At 42.1% G+C, this 21,194-nt stretch overlaps 1 protein-coding gene across 3 annotated transcripts; it reads left to right on the plus strand.

The window, feature by feature from the left end:
* Nucleotides 1-4,756: 4,756 nt before the first annotated feature.
* On the plus strand, nt 4,757-18,848 carry LOC100557245 (prolactin-releasing peptide receptor). 3 transcript variants are annotated; one of them, XM_062968179.1, is made up of 3 exons: nt 4,757-5,379; nt 12,242-12,389; nt 16,814-18,848. In XM_062968179.1, the coding sequence occupies exon 3, from the start codon at nt 16,864-16,866 to the stop codon at nt 17,983-17,985; it is 1,122 nt and encodes a 373-aa protein (XP_062824249.1). In that variant the 5' UTR covers nt 4,757-5,379; nt 12,242-12,389; nt 16,814-16,863; the 3' UTR covers nt 17,986-18,848. The 3 variants fall into 3 exon arrangements, with proteins under 3 accessions (XP_062824249.1, XP_008115035.1, XP_008115036.1); XM_008116828.3 differs by lacking the exon at nt 12,242-12,389 and having other exon boundaries at nt 4,758-5,379; XM_008116829.3 differs by lacking the exon at nt 12,242-12,389 and having other exon boundaries at nt 4,758-5,088.
* The last annotated feature ends 2,346 nt before the right edge of the window (nt 18,849-21,194 follow it).

The following is a 21,194-nucleotide window of genomic DNA, read 5'->3' on the forward strand; positions in this document are numbered from 1 at the left end:
TGAATTCATTTCATCTTCTTCTTTCTATAAGCTGTTCAATTGTCTTTGACTTATGCTGACCCTATGAATGAAAAACCCCTGAAGATCCTATTATCAACAGTCCTGCCAATACCTAGCGAATTTAGGCTGTGACTTTCTTGAATGATTCAATCATTCTATAATGTCACCTTCCTCTTTCGCTACTGACTTCAACTTGACTCATAACAACTGTCTTTTCCAACTAATCACATTGTCTTCTAATTTGTCTCAAGTAAGATAGCTTCATTTTAATCAGTTTGCTTCTAAGTAGAGATCAGGCTTTATTTACTTCTCCTACATGACTATGTTTCAAATGAGTGTTTTCTTTCCTTTTCTTTTCTAAGATGTATAGACTGTCCAGAGTCCTTCTCTTATGGTGAAATAAATAGTGTCTAAGCCCCCGTGGCACAGCGGGTTAAACCACGGAACTGCTGAACTTGCTGACCAAAAGATTGTTGGTTCGAATCTGGGAAGCAGAGTGAGTTCCCACTGTTAGCCCCAGCTTCTGCCAACCTAGCAGTTTGAAAACATGCAAATGTGAGTAGATCAATAGGTACCACTCCGGAGGGAAGGTAACGTCACTCCATGCAATCATACCAGCCACATGACCTTGGAGGTGTCTACAGACAATGGCGACTCTTCAGCTTAGAAATGGAGATGAGCACCAACCCCCAGAGTCAGACATGTCTAGACTTAATGTCAGGGGAAACCTTTATCTTTACCTAAGCTAAGTCATGAACAAATGGACAAATAAGATATGTGGTGTGGTAGATAGCAGGATTCTTAAATGAAGCCCTCAATGTTGAGTGTGTTATTTCAATATCCCATTCACTACCAGTCACTGTTTTTGCTAGAATCAATAATTTCTTTTTATACAAAAAAATTACTTTCCTGTCCTTGTAAGCAGAACAAGGGATGTTGAAAAATGGCAAATAATATTTGTCATGAAATCAATAGAGACAGAAAGTGTGTCCACTAGTCATTATGGAAAAGTTTACAGTAAAGGTTATGGCACAAAGATAGTTCCCAAATTCTGCACTGGCAGCTGGAGCTCTGACCATGGGTGCATTATTTGTACAGAATCTACACTATAGAATTAGTGAAATTTGACATCACTTTAAATGCCTTGAGTCCATGTTATGGGATCCTAGGAGTTTATAGTTTGGCAAGGCACCAGCACTCATTGACAGAGAAGTCTAAATACTCTGTAAAACTGCAGCTTCCATGATTCCATAGCATTGAGTCATGGCAACCAAAGAGGAGTCAAACTGCATCAATTCCCCATGTCTCCTGAACCACCCTACCTGTAACCCACTGCATGAACCACAGGGCTTCCTATTACTGCTTGTCACACCACACTTTGCTGGAAAGAGAGAGCTAGAGGTGCTCTGCTGTCTGACACCTCAGATGCCCTTCAGGTAGTGTGACTGCCTGACTTTTAAGGTGAGTTTAGGTGGGGATATTGCAATGGCTGTACATGTGAATTGTAATATTTACCATGTCTTGGGTGTGGCTTATGATATTGTAAATACTGAGCATAATGCTAGCTGCTGACTCTTCTGTGTAATTTCTTGTCTGGACCTGAGAATTAGATGAAGACAAGACTGGGGCTGGATCTACACTGCCCTAGATCCTAGGATCCGATCTCAGATTATCTGCCTTGAACTGGATTATATGAGTCTACACTGCCAGATAATATGGGATAAGCAGATAATCTGGGGTCAGATCCTTGGATATAGGGATATAGTGTAGATTCAGCCTTATAGGATGTGAATAACACATTCTGTTTATATGCTGTTTATTTATTATTTGACGTATTTATAACCTGTTCTTCTTGAAGTAGCATACACCAAAGAATAAAAGATAAACAGATATATTAGAAATATCAAAACAATATAAATTACTGTGACACAAATATTTGAATAAAGATCTTCCATAAAAAATTCTATACACAAATCAGAAGCATATAGAAGAAGTTGAAATAAAGCATTCCCAAGGAAGGTCATCCTGAAAGATATGTATTTTAAAGGGGACAAATATAATTTATTTGGAAGGGGATTCCACATTCACGGAGCTAACACTGAGAAGGTTCTGCTGTTGTGACTCAGCAACAACCTCAGAGCGAAGGGGATGATGGTGATGAGGATTTTGGGATTCAAGATGGGTTTCAGGATGATTCTGATTATGTGGGGAATTATGGGATTCAGACACAGTATGGTTCAGAGATGGAGCCTGTTGTTGAAGAGAACCAGATGCAGCTTGTCACTGATGAAAACCAAGGAAGCATTCCCATGGGAAATAATGAGGATGCTGTGTCTCAGGTTCAGGTGCAAGATAACGTTAACGAAGGCACCGACCTTGAATGCCAGGCCGAGGCCGAGTGTGAGGCCCCATTGCTTTCTCGAGTTTCTTGTTTACAGTTTAAAGGAATGCCCCGTCAAAGCCTTAGATTAACTAATAAGAAGGAGGCTAGTGAAGGGAAAAAGAATGCTTTCATGATTTGCTTTTTAAAACAGGTTGCTGAGAGGCAGCTCTTTGTCAAAACAAATCATCTCTTCAACAGAGAACTTGGTCTGTGTTTCCGTGCTGTCTTTGCCTTGGATATATTCTTGTTCCTGGATCTTTGTAACTCGTTGAATGGACTACTGTTTTGTCTATGGGGTTTTGGATTTGGATTTCTGGACTTTATTTTGCAACTATTATTGGAACTGTATTTCTGCCTGCTTTGCTACAACATATATATGCTGCTTTTGCTTAATAAACTACAAAAGACTATCATCTGTGTGCTGCTTGGTGTCTACAGCAAGATGAAGCTATTCTGAGGTGTGACATCTGCCTCCTATGCTTGCCAAATTAGTTGATCTTACTAGTAGGGATGAAATGGGACTTAAAACATGATAATAAAGTATGGAGCATCATAATAATGAAGGTGGTTCTCAAGACAACCTGAAGTGTACATAATGGCTGGAGGACACACACTGCTATTGAGCTGTGATGACGCAATGGGTTAAATCCTTGTGCCAATTAAACTGCTGACCTGAAGATTGGGTTGCTGACCTGAAGGTTGCTACTTTGAATCCGTGAGATGGAGTGAGCTCCCTCCTGTCAGCTCTAGCTTGCGAGGACATGAGAGAAGCCTCCCAGCAACACTTCCAGGTGTCCTCTGAGCAACGTCTCGGTAGACGACCAATTTTCTCACACCAGAAAAGACAGCAGTATGTTCTCAAGTAGCTTCTGACACAATAAAAAAACACACTGCTGTTGAAAGGCAGTTTTGTGTCTAATACATTCCAACAGTATGGTCTTTCCTACATGGCAGGGAGTTGAACTGGATGGCCCTGTGGTTTCTTCCAGCTCTATGATTCAGATCTGTCTATTCCCTTCCTTGACATATCCAGACAGCAAGATGAAAAATAGATATTCTTCTACAATGACAGAAGTCCATTCTCTTACTCTTGTTTTCTAGTATTATTTTATCTATTTTTTGGTCAATTCAATATTTCTTTGGAAGGAAAACAATTATCTTTTTGTTTTATCATAGAATGGTAAAGTTGGAAGAGACTCCAAGCGCCATCGAATCCAACTTCCTTCTGCCATACAGGAAAACATGATCAAAACACTCCAAACAGATGGTTATCCAGGCTCTGCTTAAAAACACCCAGAGAAGGAGCCTCCACCACACTCCTAGGAAGCAGCACACTTATCTACCAAACAGCGCTTACTACACAAGCTACAAACTATCTACAGACACACTAAGAAAATCCAGCAAATGCCACATTCAGCAAAAGACAAGAGGGATCCTCTCATCTCTGCAGGAGTCTAGCGTATACCATGTGGCTGTGGACAAGTCTACATAGGGACCACCAAATGCAGCATTGCCCAAACACGAATCAAGGAACATGAAGGCACTGCAGACTACTTCAACCAGAGAAATCAGCCATAGCAGAGCCCTTGATGAACCAACCTGGACACAGCATATATGAGAACACAGAAATCTGGATCATTCTAACAATTACCATGTCAGACTACACAGAGAAGTCACTGAAATCCACAAGCATGTGGACAATTTCAACAGAATAGAGGAAACCATGAAAATGGACAAAATCTTGCTACCAGTATTAAAAAACTCTAAAATCAGGTCAGTAAATAAAGAACAACACTCAAAAACAGGTGAAATCCAGACAAGAAATAATCAGGGCCAGCTAATCACATCCCAACCAAGGATTCCCCCAGGCAGGAATCAGTCAAACTTTGAAGCTGGAAGGCTATTCAATCAATTGTAACATTCATACTTGCCTCCAACAGACAATAGTTCTTTCCCCACCCTAGACATTCCAAGGTATATAAACCGCACTTTCCTAGTTTCCAACAGACCTCACAACCTCTGAGGATGCCTGCCATAGATGTGGGCAAAATGTGAGGAGAGAATGCTTCTGGAACATGGCCATACAGCCTGGAAAACTCACAGCAACCCAGCTCTTACTATCAGTTCTTCCTAATGTCTAGGTGGAATATCATTTCCTGCAATTTGAACTCATTGCTCCATGTCCTGGTCTCTAGCCCAACAGAAAACAACGTGACACCCTTTCATGTTACCTCTCGACCTTTCATTCTCCATGCTAAACAAACCTAGCTCCAAAACAACATCAAACTGTGTGGGATTTAAAGTCTGGATGATTTAATTCGTTTTTCAAATGCCATGGGGAAGGATAGGGAGGTTGTCCACAGAGAATGACCTGGACATCTGCAGTCTGGCTGCAAGTGCTGGAGAAAGTGGCACAATGGAGAGCTGCCCATAGCGGGTTTTTCAGCTCCAAGCTCCCGCTCTTGGACCCAGGTTGGCTGTCTTTCTCTCTCCTTTCCCAAAACAGGCAGGAGGAAATCTGAAGCGACGAGGTGAAGTGGGAGGAGACCGTCTAATTGGGATTCAAACCGAGGAGGCGAGTCCACTCCGGGAAGCAGGGCGAGCAGGCGCGCCTCTTCAGCACCACAAGGGTGGACAGCTCCGCTTGAGTTTCTTCCTCTCTTCAGTCGATGCTCTTGGAATCTCCCCGAAAAGGGGATCAGAAGGTAACCCCGTTTAGACTACAGAAGATATTTTTCCTTCCTGAAAGCAACTCTCGGCTTTCGATTTTCTTTGGACTAGAGCAGCGAAGGGATTTGGAAGAGTGTTTCTTTTCAGGAGGGGAAGATCCACTTGGGTGCCTGGAGGAAGGAGGCAAGGGGGCTTGGCAGGGTTTCTGGCTCTTGTCTTTGCTTTCTCTTGGAGGCTCTGCAAGAAAACCTGGGCGGCCACTTGGGCAAAACCCCAGACAACCACTCAACAGGTTGGAGACAGGCTTCACGGATTTCCATAAGCGGGTAAGTCAGGGTCTGGGCTGCACGGGCGAGGAAGTGAAGGATTGAAAAAGACCCACAACAACCAATGATGCATCTACACTGTGGAGGTAAATCCAGTTCGACACCACTTTAACTACCCTGGCTCAATGCTATAGAATCCTGAGAGCAGTAGTTTTGTAAAGCACCAGCATTCTTTGACTGGGGAGGCTAAAGACTTTGCAAAACTCCAGCTCTCCTGATTCCATAGCATTGAGCCATGGCAGTTAAAGTGGTGTCAAACCACGTTTATTCTACAGTGTAAATGCACCATAATTCCCAACCAGCACCTGCACTGGGGATTCTGGCAGTTATGGTCTAGAGGGGAACTTTCCCAAACCCTGGATTTCCAATTAGATCTTGCTGCTAATTCTTCCATCTTTTGAACCTTGTGGCACAAGGGAGGGGATTCAGGTGAAGCTCCAATGTTTTTCCACAACTCTGATCATAGTATCAGAGTCGGAAGGGACTCCAATGATCATCTAGTCCAACCCCACCATGCAGGAATACACAAATGAAGCCCTCACAATAAGAGATGATCAGCCAACCTCTGTTTCAAAAATCTCCAAATAAGGAGATTTCACCATCCTCAGAGGCAGTCTCTGAATACCTCTGAATGTTATTGAATACCTCTTAATGTCAGGAAAAATGTCCCAATGTTTGGATTAGCATTTGACTACTGTGGAAAGCACACCTGCTCCCTTTAAAACCCCGTAAATACCTTTGGGGATATGGAGACATGTTTTTGGTTTCATAAAAGGCTAAATTGACGGGGGGGGGGGGGGGATGCAAAATCTGGTGGAAATGCACACCACGCTTTCTAGTGGACCCTGTAGAGCAATTAGAGAGGCATTTATTAGTGGGACAAATTGTTAAAATATTTTTCTGCTCCTGGAGACTCACGACACCTTCAAACAGACACTATACTGGGTGCTGTGAGTTTTCCAGGATGTACAGCCATGTTCCAGAAGCATTCTCTCCTGATGTTCTGCCCACATCTATGGCAGGCATCCTCAGAGGTTGTGAGGTCTGTTGGAAACTAGTCAAATGGGGTTTATATATCTATGGAATGCCCAGGTTGGGAGAAAGAACTCTTGTCTGTTGGAGGCAAGTGTGAATGTTGCAATTGGCCACCTTAATTAGCATAGAATAGTCTTGCAACTTCAAAGCCTGGTTGCTTCCTGCTTGTGGAAATCCCTTGTTGGGAGGTGTTAGCTGGTCCTGATTGATTCATGTTTGGAATTCTCTTGGTTTTTTTTTTAATATTGTTCATTATTTACTGTCCTGATTTTAGGGTTTTTTTTAAATACTGGTAGCCAAATATTGTTCATTTTCATGGTTTCCTCCTTTCTGTTGAAATTATCCACATGCTAATGGATTTCAGTGGCTTCTCTGTGTAGTCTGACACAGTGGTTGTTAGAGTGGTCCAGTATTTCTGTGTTCTCAAAGAATGTGCTGTGCCCAGGTTGGTTCTTCAAATACTCTGCTATGAATGACTTCTGAGTTGGTCTGCAGTGCCATTCACGTTCCTTGATTTGTGTTTGGGTAATGCTGTGCTTGGTGGTCCCTATGTAGACTCGTCCACAGCTGCATGGCATATGGCAGACTCCTGCAGAGGTGAGAGGATTCCTCTTGTCTTTTGCTGAACATAGCATTCCCCCAGGCAGGAAGCAGCCAGGCTTTGAAGCTGCAAGGTTATTCAGTGCTAATCAAGGTGGCCAGTTGCAATATTCACACATGCCTCAAACAGACAAGAGTTCTTTCTCCCACCCTGGACATTCCACAGATATATAAACCCCACTTGACTAGTTTCCAACACACCTCACAATCTCTGAGAATGCCAGCCATAGTTGTGGGTGAAACATCAGGTGAGAATGCTACTGTAACATGGACATACAACCTGGAAAACTCACAGCAACCCAGGGATTCCGTCCATGAAAGCCTTTGACAAGACCCTATACTCCCTTTGATGCATCCCAAATTCTGTGATTTACACACAAATAATGCTTCTCTAATTGCCCCCTGCCTTGGAATTTGGTGGGGGCTCCTTCTTTGGAGGCCTTTAAACAGAGGCTGGATGGCCATCTGTTGGGGTGTTTTCACTTTGCTTTTCCTGCAGGGCAGAGGGTTGGACTAGATGCAATCTCTTCCAACTCTATCCCCTGGACCTTAATAATTACAGACCAGTGTCCAACCTTCCTTTTTTGGGCAAGGTGATTGAGAATTCAGTTGCTCTCCACTCCAGGCCGTCTTGGATGACACACACTTTCTTGACTCATTTCAAACTGGCCTCAGAGTAGAATACAGAGTTGAGGCTGCTATGGTCACCTTAGTAGATTATCTCCATCTTAATACTGGCATGTGTCTCTGTTGGTGCTTCTAGACCTCTCATTGGCTTTCGATAAAGGAGGAAAAACAAATGAAACTGGATCCAGACAAAACAGAGGTGCTTGCCATCAAGGGTCCTGATCTGGGGATAGAGGTGTGGCAACCAGTTCTGGGTGGGGTTGCACTTCTCCTGAAAAACTCTGTTCACTGATTGGGAGTGCTCCTGAATCTGCACCTCCAAATGTCAACCCAAGTAGATGTGACGGCAGAGGCGGTCCACCTGCTAGGCCATTTAAGCGGTCGCTTGTGGAGCAATCATTCCGGGGGTGTAGTGAGGCCCCCGGGAGGATGGTGCCACCTCCCGCCTTCTTCTTTGGGCCTTGCGGGCCTTCTTCGGGCCACCCGGCCCACCGGAAGGGCCGACGCGGGCTCCAGAAGGCCCAGTGCAGGCTCCAGAAACCCTTCCGGTGGGCCGGGCGGGCCTTCCGGAGCTCACACTGGGCCTTCTGAAACTTGCGTCGGGCACTCTGGAGCCCATGTTGGCCCTTCTGGTGGGCCGGGCAGGCCTTCCAGAGCCCACTCTGTGCCTTCTGGAGCCTGCTGCCGTCTGTTGGAAGCAAAGCAAGTGAGGTTTATTTGTCTGTGGAATAATGCCCAGGGCGGGAGAAAGAGCTCTTGTCTGTTGGGAGGCAAGTGTGGATGTTGTAATTAATCACCTTGATTAGAATTTAATGGCCCTGTGGCTTCAAGGCCTGGTTTCCTCTTGTCTGGGAGAATCTTTTTTGGGAGGTGTTAGCTGTCCCTGATTGCTTCCTGTCTGGATTTCCTCTGAGTGTTGTTCTTTATTTAGGCTTTTCCTTAATCCCTCCTTATTATCCAACATTTTCGCTTATCCAATGCTTTTATTTTGCAGTGATTGGGGTTTTTTTTGGGGGGGGGGGGCGCCAAAATTTCTGTTTGCCTATACTTGAAAATTACCTTGGATCTGCTCTGTGTGACAGTCAGGATTGCTTGTTTACTATAGGCTGGAAGGTGTCTAGAGGAGGGCAACTGAAATGATCTTAGGTCTGGAGACCATGTCCTATGATGAGTGCTTTAAAGAACTGGGTATGTTTAGCCTGCAGAAGAGAAGGTTGAAAGGAGACACTATGTATAAATATGTGAAAGGATGTCAAAAGGAAGAGGGAGCAGGCTTATTTTCTGCTGACTTGGAGACTAGCGACCTCATCAGGTGGGCTCATTTGCCCGTTGTATGCCACTCTCGACATGGGGCCCATTATACAACACACAGGGACTTCTGGCCAGGCTCCATGCTGAAAAAGGAAAGCAAGTAGTGTATATTGCTGCAGTGGCAACATGGGAGGCTTCCTGTGTTGCCTTAGGAGCAATGAGAGAAGCAGGGCAATGATGCTTCCTGCCATGGGATGGGGGTCACAGTACGGTGGGTGATGGGTGTGGAGCGATAGGTTTTCCACACCCTCACAGGGATGAAGTCTTAAGACTCAATGCGATTGGTTCAAATTACAGAGAAGGAGATTCCACCAGAACATTAGAAAGAACTTCCTGACAGTGAGAGCTGTTCACCAGTGGAACTCTGTGTCTCAACGTCTGGTGGAATCTCCTTTCTTGGAAGCTTTTAAACAGAGGCTGGATGGCTAACTGTCAGGGGTACTTTGATTGTATTTTTTTCTGCATGGCAAGGGGTTGGCCTAGATGGCCCATGTGGTCTCTTCCAACTCTATTATTCTATAAAACCTATTTGGATGCACTTTGTGGCTAACATTGGACAGGCACTTAAGAAAGAGTCAATCCTGAATCCTATTTGCAGTCCCATATAGAGCCAACCTAGTAAATTCAAATATTAACGGTGAATCAATGCTTGTTTAAAACATTGGTTCAATTGATCTACTTTAATCCCCTTAATTAAGGCCAGAAATTATGTATTTTTAACATATTGTTGACTGGCAACTCTATCAGCTCTAACTAGCACAGCCATTGGTGATAGAAGTTGAAATTCAACTACTTCTGGAAGGATGCACACTTCTCACCAATACATTAATATCAGTGGAAATTTCCTCAGAGTAACTCTCCAGAGGATGGGGTTGTATATTCCTATAGTTCTTCAAATACTATGGTCAGATTTACTGTTAAACAGAATAATGTAAGGATTTCATCACATTAAGTTCCTTGAAACGAGAGACAATGAGGGACCTCGTAAATCCACAGGGCAAACAACGGGGCAGCGGGTTGAATCTGTCATCTGGCACCCCACATCGCCCGCACCACTGGCCCATGTATGTTGCGGGATGAGATTCAGCAGGCTCTATGCCGGCTGCATCAAGGAAGTGTTGTAGGTCGGGGAATTAAGGTAATGTAAAGAGGTCCTTGATGGAGCAAGGAAACGCGCACTGTGGTGAAAGAGCAATAGCTTCAAGTTCTCTTTCCCTGCATTTGCCATGATCCAAGACCCCTTGTGGATAGCAAAATCCATGGCCACTCAAGTCCATTAAATACAGTGGTGTAGGAAAATGGTGTCCCTTATATAAAATGGCAAAATCAAGGCTTGATTCTTGGAATTTTTGGGGTAGAATATTTTCAAGCCATAAATGATTGAATCAGTGAATACAAAATCTCTAGATATGTCAGGCTGACTGTATTGGTATACATGGGGAAGCTTTAGATTGGGTTGAGAATTACTGGATTGTTGTTGTATGTCTGGTTGCAGCACTTTTTCTCAGGAGAATCAATTTGTGAAGAACAGTATATGGAGAGTTGTCTCATTTCACTTCAGTTCCTGTTCCTTATAAAAAGGATCAACTACTATCGCCTTTTAGCAGGTGCTTTGCTCCCCCTCGTGGTGAAATATGAAATATCCAAGGGCCTTTGTTTCAAGTATTATGCTACTTTCCAAACTTAGCAGAATACTTGTTGTAGGTGTATGCATTCATGCTGTTTTTGATATCCCTCAATAGATATGTTGTGATTTGAGAGCAAAACCTATCATGGGGTTTTCTTGGAAGATTTGTTTACAGGGGGGCTTCCTCTGGGGTTGATAAAATGTGACTTGCCCAAGATCATCAAGTGGGTTTCTGTAGCCGAGGTAAAGGTAAAGGTTTTCCCGACAGTAAGTCTAGTCGTGTCTGACTCTGGGGGCTATTGCTCATCTCCATTTCTATGCCAAAGAGCCGGTGTTGTCAGTAGACACCTCCAAGGCCATGTGGCCGGCATGACTGCATGGAGCACTGTTACCTTCCCGACAGAGTGGTACCTATTGATCTACTCACATTTGCATGTTTTCAAACTGCTAGGTTCTGAGTTCTGTGGCCAAACAAGGATTAAAAGCCTGGTCTCCAGACTCATTGCACAACGCTCAAATCACCAAAACACATTGTAAAACAACTAGAATCCCATAAAGTACTAGAGTTTAATCCTGAGCATACCAAATGCTGAAAAATCTCAGATAAAAACTGCTTATTGGAAGAAGGCAGTTCTCCTGGATGCCTTCTTGAAATTCCATCTACATAACTATTGAATGAGTAGGAACGCTGTCCTGTTTCACATGTGGTTATGTTCTCTGAGGAAATATCTTTCATAACAACAATAATAATAGTTCTTATCCACCTTTCCTCGTGACTTGAGGTGGGTTACAATATGGCTAAAACACAATCATAAACATTATATAAAATGCACATATTTCCATGAAATACATATATTAAAAAACACAGAATAAAAATTAAAATATAGTGAACACAAGACATGAGCTTAGAATTCATAGTTAAAACTGACTGGGTTTTATACTGTGGCCGGCATGACTGCATGAAGCGCCGTTACCCTGGATACATCCTATGTAATCCAGGTTTCTGGAATTTAGGTAGCGGTATTGGGAATTTTCAGTCAGATAACTTCTCTAGTGACTCACCAAACAAGGACTATCAGGATTCCATAGGATATTGCCATGGTAGATAAAGTGGAATCATAATGCTACAGCTGTGTAGTGTTGAAAGAACCATTCGGCTCTTTACTGGAGAAGAATCAAATAGAAATATGGATGTCTGATCGTGTCTGGCCCTTTCATTTCCAAATAACTGCCCAGTGCTGTTCAATTCTGATGCCAGTCATCATGGAATAATAGAGTTGGAAGAGACCACAGGGGCCATCTAGTCCAACCCCCTGAATCATAAAGGATTTTTCTTGAAATACTGTGCACTAGTGAACATCTTTTAGACAAAGAGGATGAAGCCATTCTGGTTTCTCCATATGAAAACATTCCCTGAACTTAACACTAATCTTTCCCAAAATCGAGTTTGTATATGTATAACAAGTTTCCTCTCAAATCCAGCAACAGAGTGCAGTATTGTCCCCAGTTTGAATAGCTTGCCTTAAAGGTGTTTCATATTTTATGCTAGAAATGACAACTACACATTTCCCGCAGTCCCATCGGAATGAAAGATATATAACTCAGTCTTTCATATAAATGAGAAATGCTAAGTAGTGTGTGAAATAATAACTTCCTTTCCAGGAGGAAAATAAAAACCAAGCAGAAGAAAATCTCTTTGAACACAAACCACTTACTTTGAAAAATAATACCAAGTATCAGATAATAGAATGATCCACGTAAAGAGGTCTTGGACAGGAAGAGAATGTGTCTAAACAGGAGAATCTGGGCGGTAGGTGCTTTTTGATTTTTAAGCCTGGTTATTAATCAGAATTTAAATTTGAACCAGGGATTATCATAAACCATTTCTGTGTCATTCCCGTAAAATGAGAAACAAGCAATTGCAAAATCTGGATTATTTATTTATTACTTGCAGCCCATGGTCTCCCCTATCCCCAGCTTATATCTTTGGTTACAGTGGACTACCAGTGTATCTTGTGTTCTATGCAGCTTGTTTTCATTAAGGCCCTATCTACACTGCCATATGAAGAAGTTTCAGAATGCATGATATAGCAGTTTCAGAATGCACAATACTCATATAATCCAGTGCAATGCAGTTAAACTACATTCTGAAACTGGATTATATGGTAGTGTAGATGGGGCTCCAGTTGCTGTTAGGAACTGTGGGAGCTGAAGTCTAAAACACCTGGAGGACCAAAGGTTGGGAGCCAATACTAATGGCAGATGGATTTGTAACTGGTTGACAATCTGAACCCAAATAGTGCTCATCAATGGTTCCTCTTCATCTTGGAGAGAAGAAAATAGTGCAGTGCTCTGAGGTTCCATCCTTGGCCCAGTTGTTCAACGTCTTTGCAAATGACAAATAACTTAGACCAGTGGTTCTCAACCTGTGGGTCCCCAAATGTTTTGGCCTTCAACTCCCAGAAATCCTAACAATTGGTAAACTGGCTGGGATTTCTGGAACTTGTAGACCAAAACACCTGGGGCGCACAGGTTGAGAACTACTGACTTAGATGATGGAATAAAAGGCATGCTTAGCAAAGTTATAGATGACATCAAAGTGAGAACAGCTGTTATAGATTGCAGAACTTGGGCAAAAACTATCAAAATGAATTTCCACAGGGACAAATATAAGGTATTACATTTAGGCAAGAAAATCCTAATGCACCACTATAGGATGGGTGACATCCTGTGCATGTGAAAAAGAATCTAGGGATCCAGGCTAAAAGCACAGCTGAAGTCTGACAGAATTCCCCAGCCAGAAAGACTGCTAGAGATTTGGGGAGTTGTAGTAAAAAAAAAAAATACACCTTTCCAAGCGTTGGTGTGTGTATCAAGAATGCTGCTTTGCTGGAGTTACCTAAGAGAGGCTGAATGGCCCTGGAAGGGATGTGGCAGCTGTATGACTCATGCAGTGAGCAGCACATTGAAGCAGACCAGTGATTCTTGAGTTCTCTGATTTGGGGGCCAACAGAGTTTTTTTTATCATTGATGGACCAGAGATTGGCACCATATTTATGCTTGTTCACTATAACTGGTTATTTCCTGGAAACCCAATGCAAAGTGGTGGCTCACGGACGTGCATCAGTCCATGGATCACCAATGTAGAATCACAGAGTTGGAAGAGTACACAAAAGTCATCCAGTCCAAACCATCAAAGCATCCTCGAGAGATGGTACTTGTGATGCTTCAACTAGCACTGGACTAGACTGGTTTTAAATTGTATTGCTTTTTAATTGTTGTGAGCATCTCAATCACAGAGATAAAAGCAGGATGACGACAACAACAACAACAACAACAACAACAACAGGTAAAGATCCCCTGACATTAAGTCTAGTCATGTCCGACTCTGGGGGTTGGTGCTCATCTCCATTTCTAGGCCGAAGAGCCAGCGTTGTCCGTAGACACCTCGAAGGTCATGTGGCTGGCATGACTGCACAGAGCACCATTACCTTCCCACCAGAGTAGTACGTATTGATCTACTCACATTTGCATTTTTTCGAACTGCTAGGTTGGCAGAAGTTGGGGCTCACCCGCTCCCTGGATTTGAACCGCTGACCTTTTGGTCAGCAAGTTCAGCAGCTCAGCTGCTCAGTGGTTTAATCTGTTGTGCCATCAGGGCCTCATAATAATAATAATAATAATAATAATAATAATAATAATAATAATAATAATAATAAGTCAATTCACAACACTAAAATTCTACTGTTCTGTGAAGTTAGACTTGTACATATAACTGTGTGGCAGATTTCAGCAAAAGTGATTTACTAAGATGTTACTCAGAATTTTTTTCATGTCAGGTGCGACTTGAGAAATTGATGAAAATGATGTGTATGTGTTTGTTTTACATGTTGCAGTTTTCTACTCAGATGAAATTGATATGTATGTGTTTGTTTTGTATGCTGCAGTCTTTCTGCAGTAGAGTGGTATAACACAATAAAGCAGCTATTCACATTAATGCATTTTGGAAGGTGGCATTCTGGGGAAAGCAGCCTTTTTAAATACAAGGTACTGATCAGTTCTGATTAATACTTTCAAATAGACTCTTAGAATGAGTAATGTCTGTTGCCATTTATGTTTGCACAGGCTGAGATACATAGGCACAGACTTAAACAAAAACAAATGAGTGAAAGGAAAGACTTCATGGAACAGGTGAGTTTTAAGGAAGGGGCAGGAGGTGACATCATATGCCTATGGCTTAGAGAAGTTCCTTTTTAGACAAAGGTAACCAGAATGGTGATGATGGCTGGAAAATTCTGGAAAGATAAATATGTTTATTATTAAAAAGATCCACAATGGGCTAAACAAACTAACAGAAAAGGAGATAATGGAGACACTTGGAAGGAAAATCAGAAGAGCCATAATGGAATACATTCTGATAAGGGACTCTGAAGACAATGTAAGGAGAAGGAATTCAAAGAGCAATACAAATATCAAGAGCTCAAAGAACAGACTTAGTATTCTCCTGCCACATTTTACCCCCCAGGACACGTCTGTCATTAAATAAAGAGCTAGAAAATTGTTGTGATTTAACACTGGTCCCAGTTAGTCTAAAGAAGCATGAGTTCTTGCAACACACTTTGAGTTTTGTCTAGTTTTCCTGGTTGTTCACTCTTCCGTATCCATAGATTCCCCTCTATTGGAGTAGGGTCTGTTTGCAGAAATTACTTAGATTTGCATTACCACTCTTTCAAAAAAATAATAATAATGTAACATGGGAAATTTTTTCTCTTCCTTTCTTCCTTTTAATTTTTTTTAGCATTATGCTGCAAAAGTGTCATTTCACTGAAGCATTAATGAACCATAATACTAAAACTCTTTTTTAAGGGGAGAAGATGAGAGTATTCCCTTTTGTTCTAGTAAGTCTCAGAATTGAAAAGCAACCCATGTAAGGATGAGAATAAAATAATGTAGCTAATGTGGGGAATTGGGAGACAGCAGAAACATTGGCTCTATCTATCTATCTATCTATCTATCTATCTATCTATCTATCTATCTATCTATCTATCTATCTAAGAACTACAGGAACAAATGCCACACATTTGCAACATTTGGAGGAGCCCTTTGTTTGCTCTTTTTGGATTTTACTACAGGAAAGAGAAAAGGAATTGCTGCCTCTGGTGCCAAAAGGATGTGATTGGTCTTGGGTATTGTGCATATTGACTAAAGAAGGGGCACATTTTGCAGCTCCAGTTCAGGCAGCAAAGGGTCTTTGGTTGGACCTACACTTTGACAGCCTTTCTATCCACCACCTGGAACCTTCCACATTACTTACTTACTTAGGCGATCGCTCATTGTCCAAGTATGATAGTCCTCCAGGTGCAGTGTCCTGGATACGTAGGAGACTGTAGAGCCCTATTCTTGACCCACATGTTCTTCCACAGTGGGGACATCGGTTTCCAGGTGGAAAGTGGTCCTGGCCCCGGCTTGACACACCTTCCTCTTGACACATTTCTCCTTTTCACCCTCCATTCATGCCTTTTCGAATTCCACAGCACTACTGGTCACAACTGACCTCCAGTTAGAGCACTCAATGCCAGGGCTTCCCAGTTCTCGGTGTCTATGCCACAGTTTTAAGGTTAGCTTTGAGCCCATCTTTAAATCTCTTTTCCTGTCCACCAACATTTCATTTTCCATTCTTGAGTTGAGAGTATAGTAACTGCTTTGGGAGACAGTGATCGGGCATTTGGACAACGTGGCCAGTCCAACGTGGCCACTCCTATGATGGCATAGGAGTATCACTTCAGTGCTAGTGGTTTTTGCTTCTTCCAGCATGCTGACATTTGTCTGCCTTTCTTCCCAAGAGATTTGCAGGATTTTTCAGAGACAACGCTGATGGAATTGTTATAGTACATAGTTATGCTACATTGTTATAGTACTATAGCACTTTACCTGCCATGAAACCTCTTATGGAATCCTAGGAGCTGCACTAGAATTCTGAGCCAGAGAGCTTTAGGGTCTCATTGAAGTATAAACCTTAAGATTCCATAGGAGGTTGCTTTGGCCTTTAAAGCAGGATCATAAGGCTATCAATGTGTAGTGCAAATAGGCTCCCAGTGATGTGAATATGTAGAACCAAAAACCCCTGCATATCCTCATCCAGATGGAACTGAATGTAGTGCCTCTCTTTTCCAGCAATTTATTTCTCTGGTGTCTAATCAAATTCCTCTCTCCTTTTTCTGCTTACCAAAAAAGGAAACAGAAGAACAAAGCTGACATAAGCACCATCACAGGCAAAATTCAAGATGGCAACTCACGGCCAGCTACCAAATGATTCCTGTGCAAATAGTTCGGCTTCCACTTTCACAGGCCTGGATCTCCTCTTCGAACTGAAGCCTCTCTTCATCCCTCTCTATGCCCTTCTAGTACTCGTGGCCTGCACGGGCAATGTTCTCCTTATTGTTCTGATTGGTTTCACCAAAAAGTTGCACAGCACCACAAATTTCCTCATCGGGAACTTGGCAGCAGCTGACTTAATCATGTGCATTTTCTGTGTCCCCCTGACTGCTTCTTATGCGTTTGAAATGCGTGGGTGGCTCTTTGGGATGTTCATGTGTTACTTTGTCACCCTCATGCAAGTGGCAACTGTGTTTGTGTCTGTCCTGTCCCTCACAGCGATTGCTGTGGATCGATATGTTGTTGTTGCTTACCCTATCCGCAAAAGGATCCGGTGCAGGTCCTGTGTCTACATAGTGGCTCTCATTTGGTTACTCTCCATCATGGTCTCCATACCCACCTCCATGCACACCCATTACCTGGATCTAAATAGCATTGGTCATGACATGATCATTTGCGAAGAGTTCTGGAAACACCACAAGATGGAGAGGCGCCTGTATTCTTGCCTGATGCTCCTGTTATCCTACATGCTCCCACTGTTGTCTGTGTCCATTTCCTACTGTGCCATTTCTTATCATCTCCAGAAGAGAAAAGTCCCGGGAGCTGCATGCCACAGCCAGGAAAAGTGGGCTAAAAAAAAGCGGAAGACCTTTCGGATCCTAGTTATCGCTGTCATGTGCTTTGCTTTTTGCTGGCTCCCCCTTCAGGTGGTTAACCTGATACGAGATATTGATGAGGAATTTGCCATCCTTGACAAGAGATATGTGAATGTCATCCAAGTGTCCTGCCATCTTGTTGCAATGAGTTCGGCGTGCTTCAATCCGTTCATCTACGCTTCCCTCCATGACAAGTTTCGTTTCCACATTGGTAACTATTTTTATCACAGGAAGAAGTCAAGCATCACTTCGTGCAAGGTCTCCCGGCGGAACACCTGCTCCACTTTGGCAGATAATCCTGGGATCATCTCAGAGAAAATAGCACTTCAAGTTGGGCCCAAGCATCATTCAGGGGAACCTGGTACAAAGTTGTAAGATGCCTACGTACATACCATAAATCACTTCCAGCCCATATGAACAGTTTCATGAATTGTGGGGAAAAAACTTACTGTTTTAATTTTGTAAAACCATCTCCAAAACTATACCTGCCTGGGCAATGGGACTATAGCCAGGGCTGGAGGTGGGAAGGGATCTCCAGATCCAAGCACAGTATATGCTTTCTGTCCCCTAGATCGCATGCTGCTGTGGATCCTGTGTGGGGAGGAAAGCAAGATACATAAAATAAAGTAAATCCTGCAAAGTTACTTCTTAAAAGTAATTACCTTTGTAACTCACTACACAGTTCCAACAAAACAGTGATTTGTTGTAATCGTAATTATATCTACATATTCAAAGTTAAGATGTCTTGAACCAAGTATAATGACAAGAACAGCATCAAACATGTAATGTTCTATGCAAACACCTGTAAAAATGTCTTTAAATGTCCCTGACAGGTAATTCTGAAAAATAACTAGAAATTGTTCCTCTTCTTTTTGTCTTGTTTCTGCATGTTATATAATACCTTTGAAATATAACTTCATTATGCTCTCATTATAAAAAAGACCTGTATATAAAACGTTAATTTCTTGCAGGTAGTTTTATTCTGATGATTTAACAAGCTTTCCTTTCCTGTCTTTTAACCCTAATGGAAAAAAAATCCTTCTTATTTAATTTAGCAGCCTTTTAAAAGCGTATGTATTATATTAGTCATACTGAGCATCTTTTTCCTGAGCTTTTATTTTGTGTGATATAAATTGTAGTCTTGCAGCCTGTATAGCTAAAATAGTCTGGTCAAATAAAATATTGTAAAATAAAGATACATTTCTTTGAAAGTATTATAATAAAGATGCAGCAACAGATGGCATTTTGTGATGAACTAAGCACAACGTTACCCAGGGGATGCCCGGATGTTTGATGTTTTGCCATCCTTGTGGGAGGCTTCTCTCATGTCCCCACATGGGGAGCTGGAGCTGACAGAGGGAGTTCGCCCAGTCACCCCAAATTCAAACCCCCGACCGATCGGTCAGCAGTCCTGCCGGCAAAAGGGTTTAACCCATTCCGCCACTGGGGGCTTCTATCTGAGATATTAGTTGGTCTAATTATTCAAAAGTAAATGTTTGAACAAGTCACAGGAATGTGAAATAGCTTTTCTTCTTCCACAGTGGAGTATGTTTTATAAAATCTTATGTATCAGGTTTATGGGATGGAATGCTTACAAATGGCTTGCATGCAATTTCCATTTTTTCCTGTTCCTTTGTGCACCACAGCAGATAGATTGCATTTTCATGCAGAACATACATAACTTTTATTGTATTGTAATGCATACATTGAAAAATATTTTCACTAGAAGCTGGATGAAAAAGGAAAGAAATTAAAATCAAGTCTGTGAATCCATTGTGGCAGAGTCTTCAAATGTCAGGTCTGAACAAAGAACAAATTGTGGCATTCAGAGATACATCAGAAAGGAAAGTGCCTCACTTAACAATTGATGTTAGATAATGCACTTACCTGTCAGATGACAATTGTAAGTGCTTTTCTGTTTCTTATATGTTGGGGAGCACTGAAATATCAACCCTACTATATCTCTCAAGTGAAACACAGAACTGGAATGACCCCTGATACTTGCCAAGAAAGCGAACACAGAGCAAGCTGTACCTTTGGCTAAAGTATCTACCAAGTTCCAGCGCCAATTTCAGTCTGACCTACTCACAGCACTGGTCAAGATAACGTTTAAGCACCAGTATTTTCTAGAACTTCACACAGACATTAACTCAGCTTGTGTGAACGACATCTAATGGTTTTTAAGTGTGTTTTACGATTGTTGGTTTTTACTATAAGGTAAGGTAAAGGATGCCCCTGACGTTAAGTCCAGTCGCGACCGACTCTGGGGGGTGGCGCTCATCTCCATTTCTAAGCCGAAGAGCTGGCATTGTCCATAGACACCTCCAAGGTCATGTGGCTGGCATGACTGCATGGAGTGCCATTTTTACTATATTTTGTATTATATGTGGCATTAATCTTGCCATTATGTAAGACCGCTCTGGGTCCCCCTGGGGGAGAAGAGTGGTATATAAATTAAATAAATAAATAAACAATGCATAAATGCTAATACAGAAGTTATTGAACAGGGGATTGAGACAAACGCATGTGTGCTGTAAATCTAGTTAAGAGATGGTTACACCATGCCATCTTTCTGTTGTTTCCACAAAGTGCTTTCTGTTTCTACAATCCCGGTGACCTTAGTGGTACACTGAAAGCACCAAGGAGTCATTATGCACCATCCAAAAATGTGCAACTGTATGCACAGCATTTACACTGGCAGAAACTGTGAACTGAGGCCCCTTCCACACAGATGAATAAAATCCCACATTTTCTGCTTTGAACTGAAATATATGGCAGTGTGGACTTAGATAACCCAGTTCAAAGCAGATATTGTGGGATTTTCTGACTTGATATTCTGGATTATATGGCTGTGTGGAAGGGCCCTGACTGTGAACTACTTTTATGCAACTGTGAATGCTACATCATGGTCAAAACAATAAAACCAAGTGCATAATGGAACTAACAGCTTACCAACTATAATATTGTAATGCCACAATACACATCAATCTTGAAGTCATTCTTCCAATGCTAGCTAGTATTTTACATTGACGATGTAATTATGTCTACAAAATAAGAAACAACATCTACTGGCCTGAACCCCCTAGCCAGCCACATCAGGTGAAGGAAATCTATTCAGGTGCCAGTTGGGCCACAAGGATATTTCCAGCTCATTCCTATCAGTGAGTGAAGCTGGATCACAGGATAAATCTTCAATGCAACTTTCATCGCTGGTGGGATGGGATTGGAAACATTATCCTTCTTGTGCTTCAATCGTCTGCTGAGCAGACCGCTCTCATCTGATCCAGCTGCGAGCTGTTAAAACAATGGAAGGGGTATGTACATAGTTTTACTCAAGGGTAAAATCCATAAATATAATAAATTATGAATTCATTTATGCAAAGCTGAATTCCAGCTACTGGCTATAGCTCTGTGCACTCTATCTCAAAAAGGATGATGTAGAATAGAAACAATAGAGAAGTGTGTTACTTATTAATCAGAGGGACAGGGAGCAAATTCCCTAAGAGAAAATATAATTTAAAATATAGAAGTAGGGAATTGAATATGACAAGCACTAGAACCACAATGGCATACAATAGAACTAA

This window comes from Anolis carolinensis, chromosome 1 (genome assembly GCF_035594765.1).
Source record: "Anolis carolinensis isolate JA03-04 chromosome 1, rAnoCar3.1.pri, whole genome shotgun sequence".
NCBI classification, from domain to species: Eukaryota; Metazoa; Chordata; class Lepidosauria; order Squamata; family Dactyloidae; genus Anolis; species Anolis carolinensis.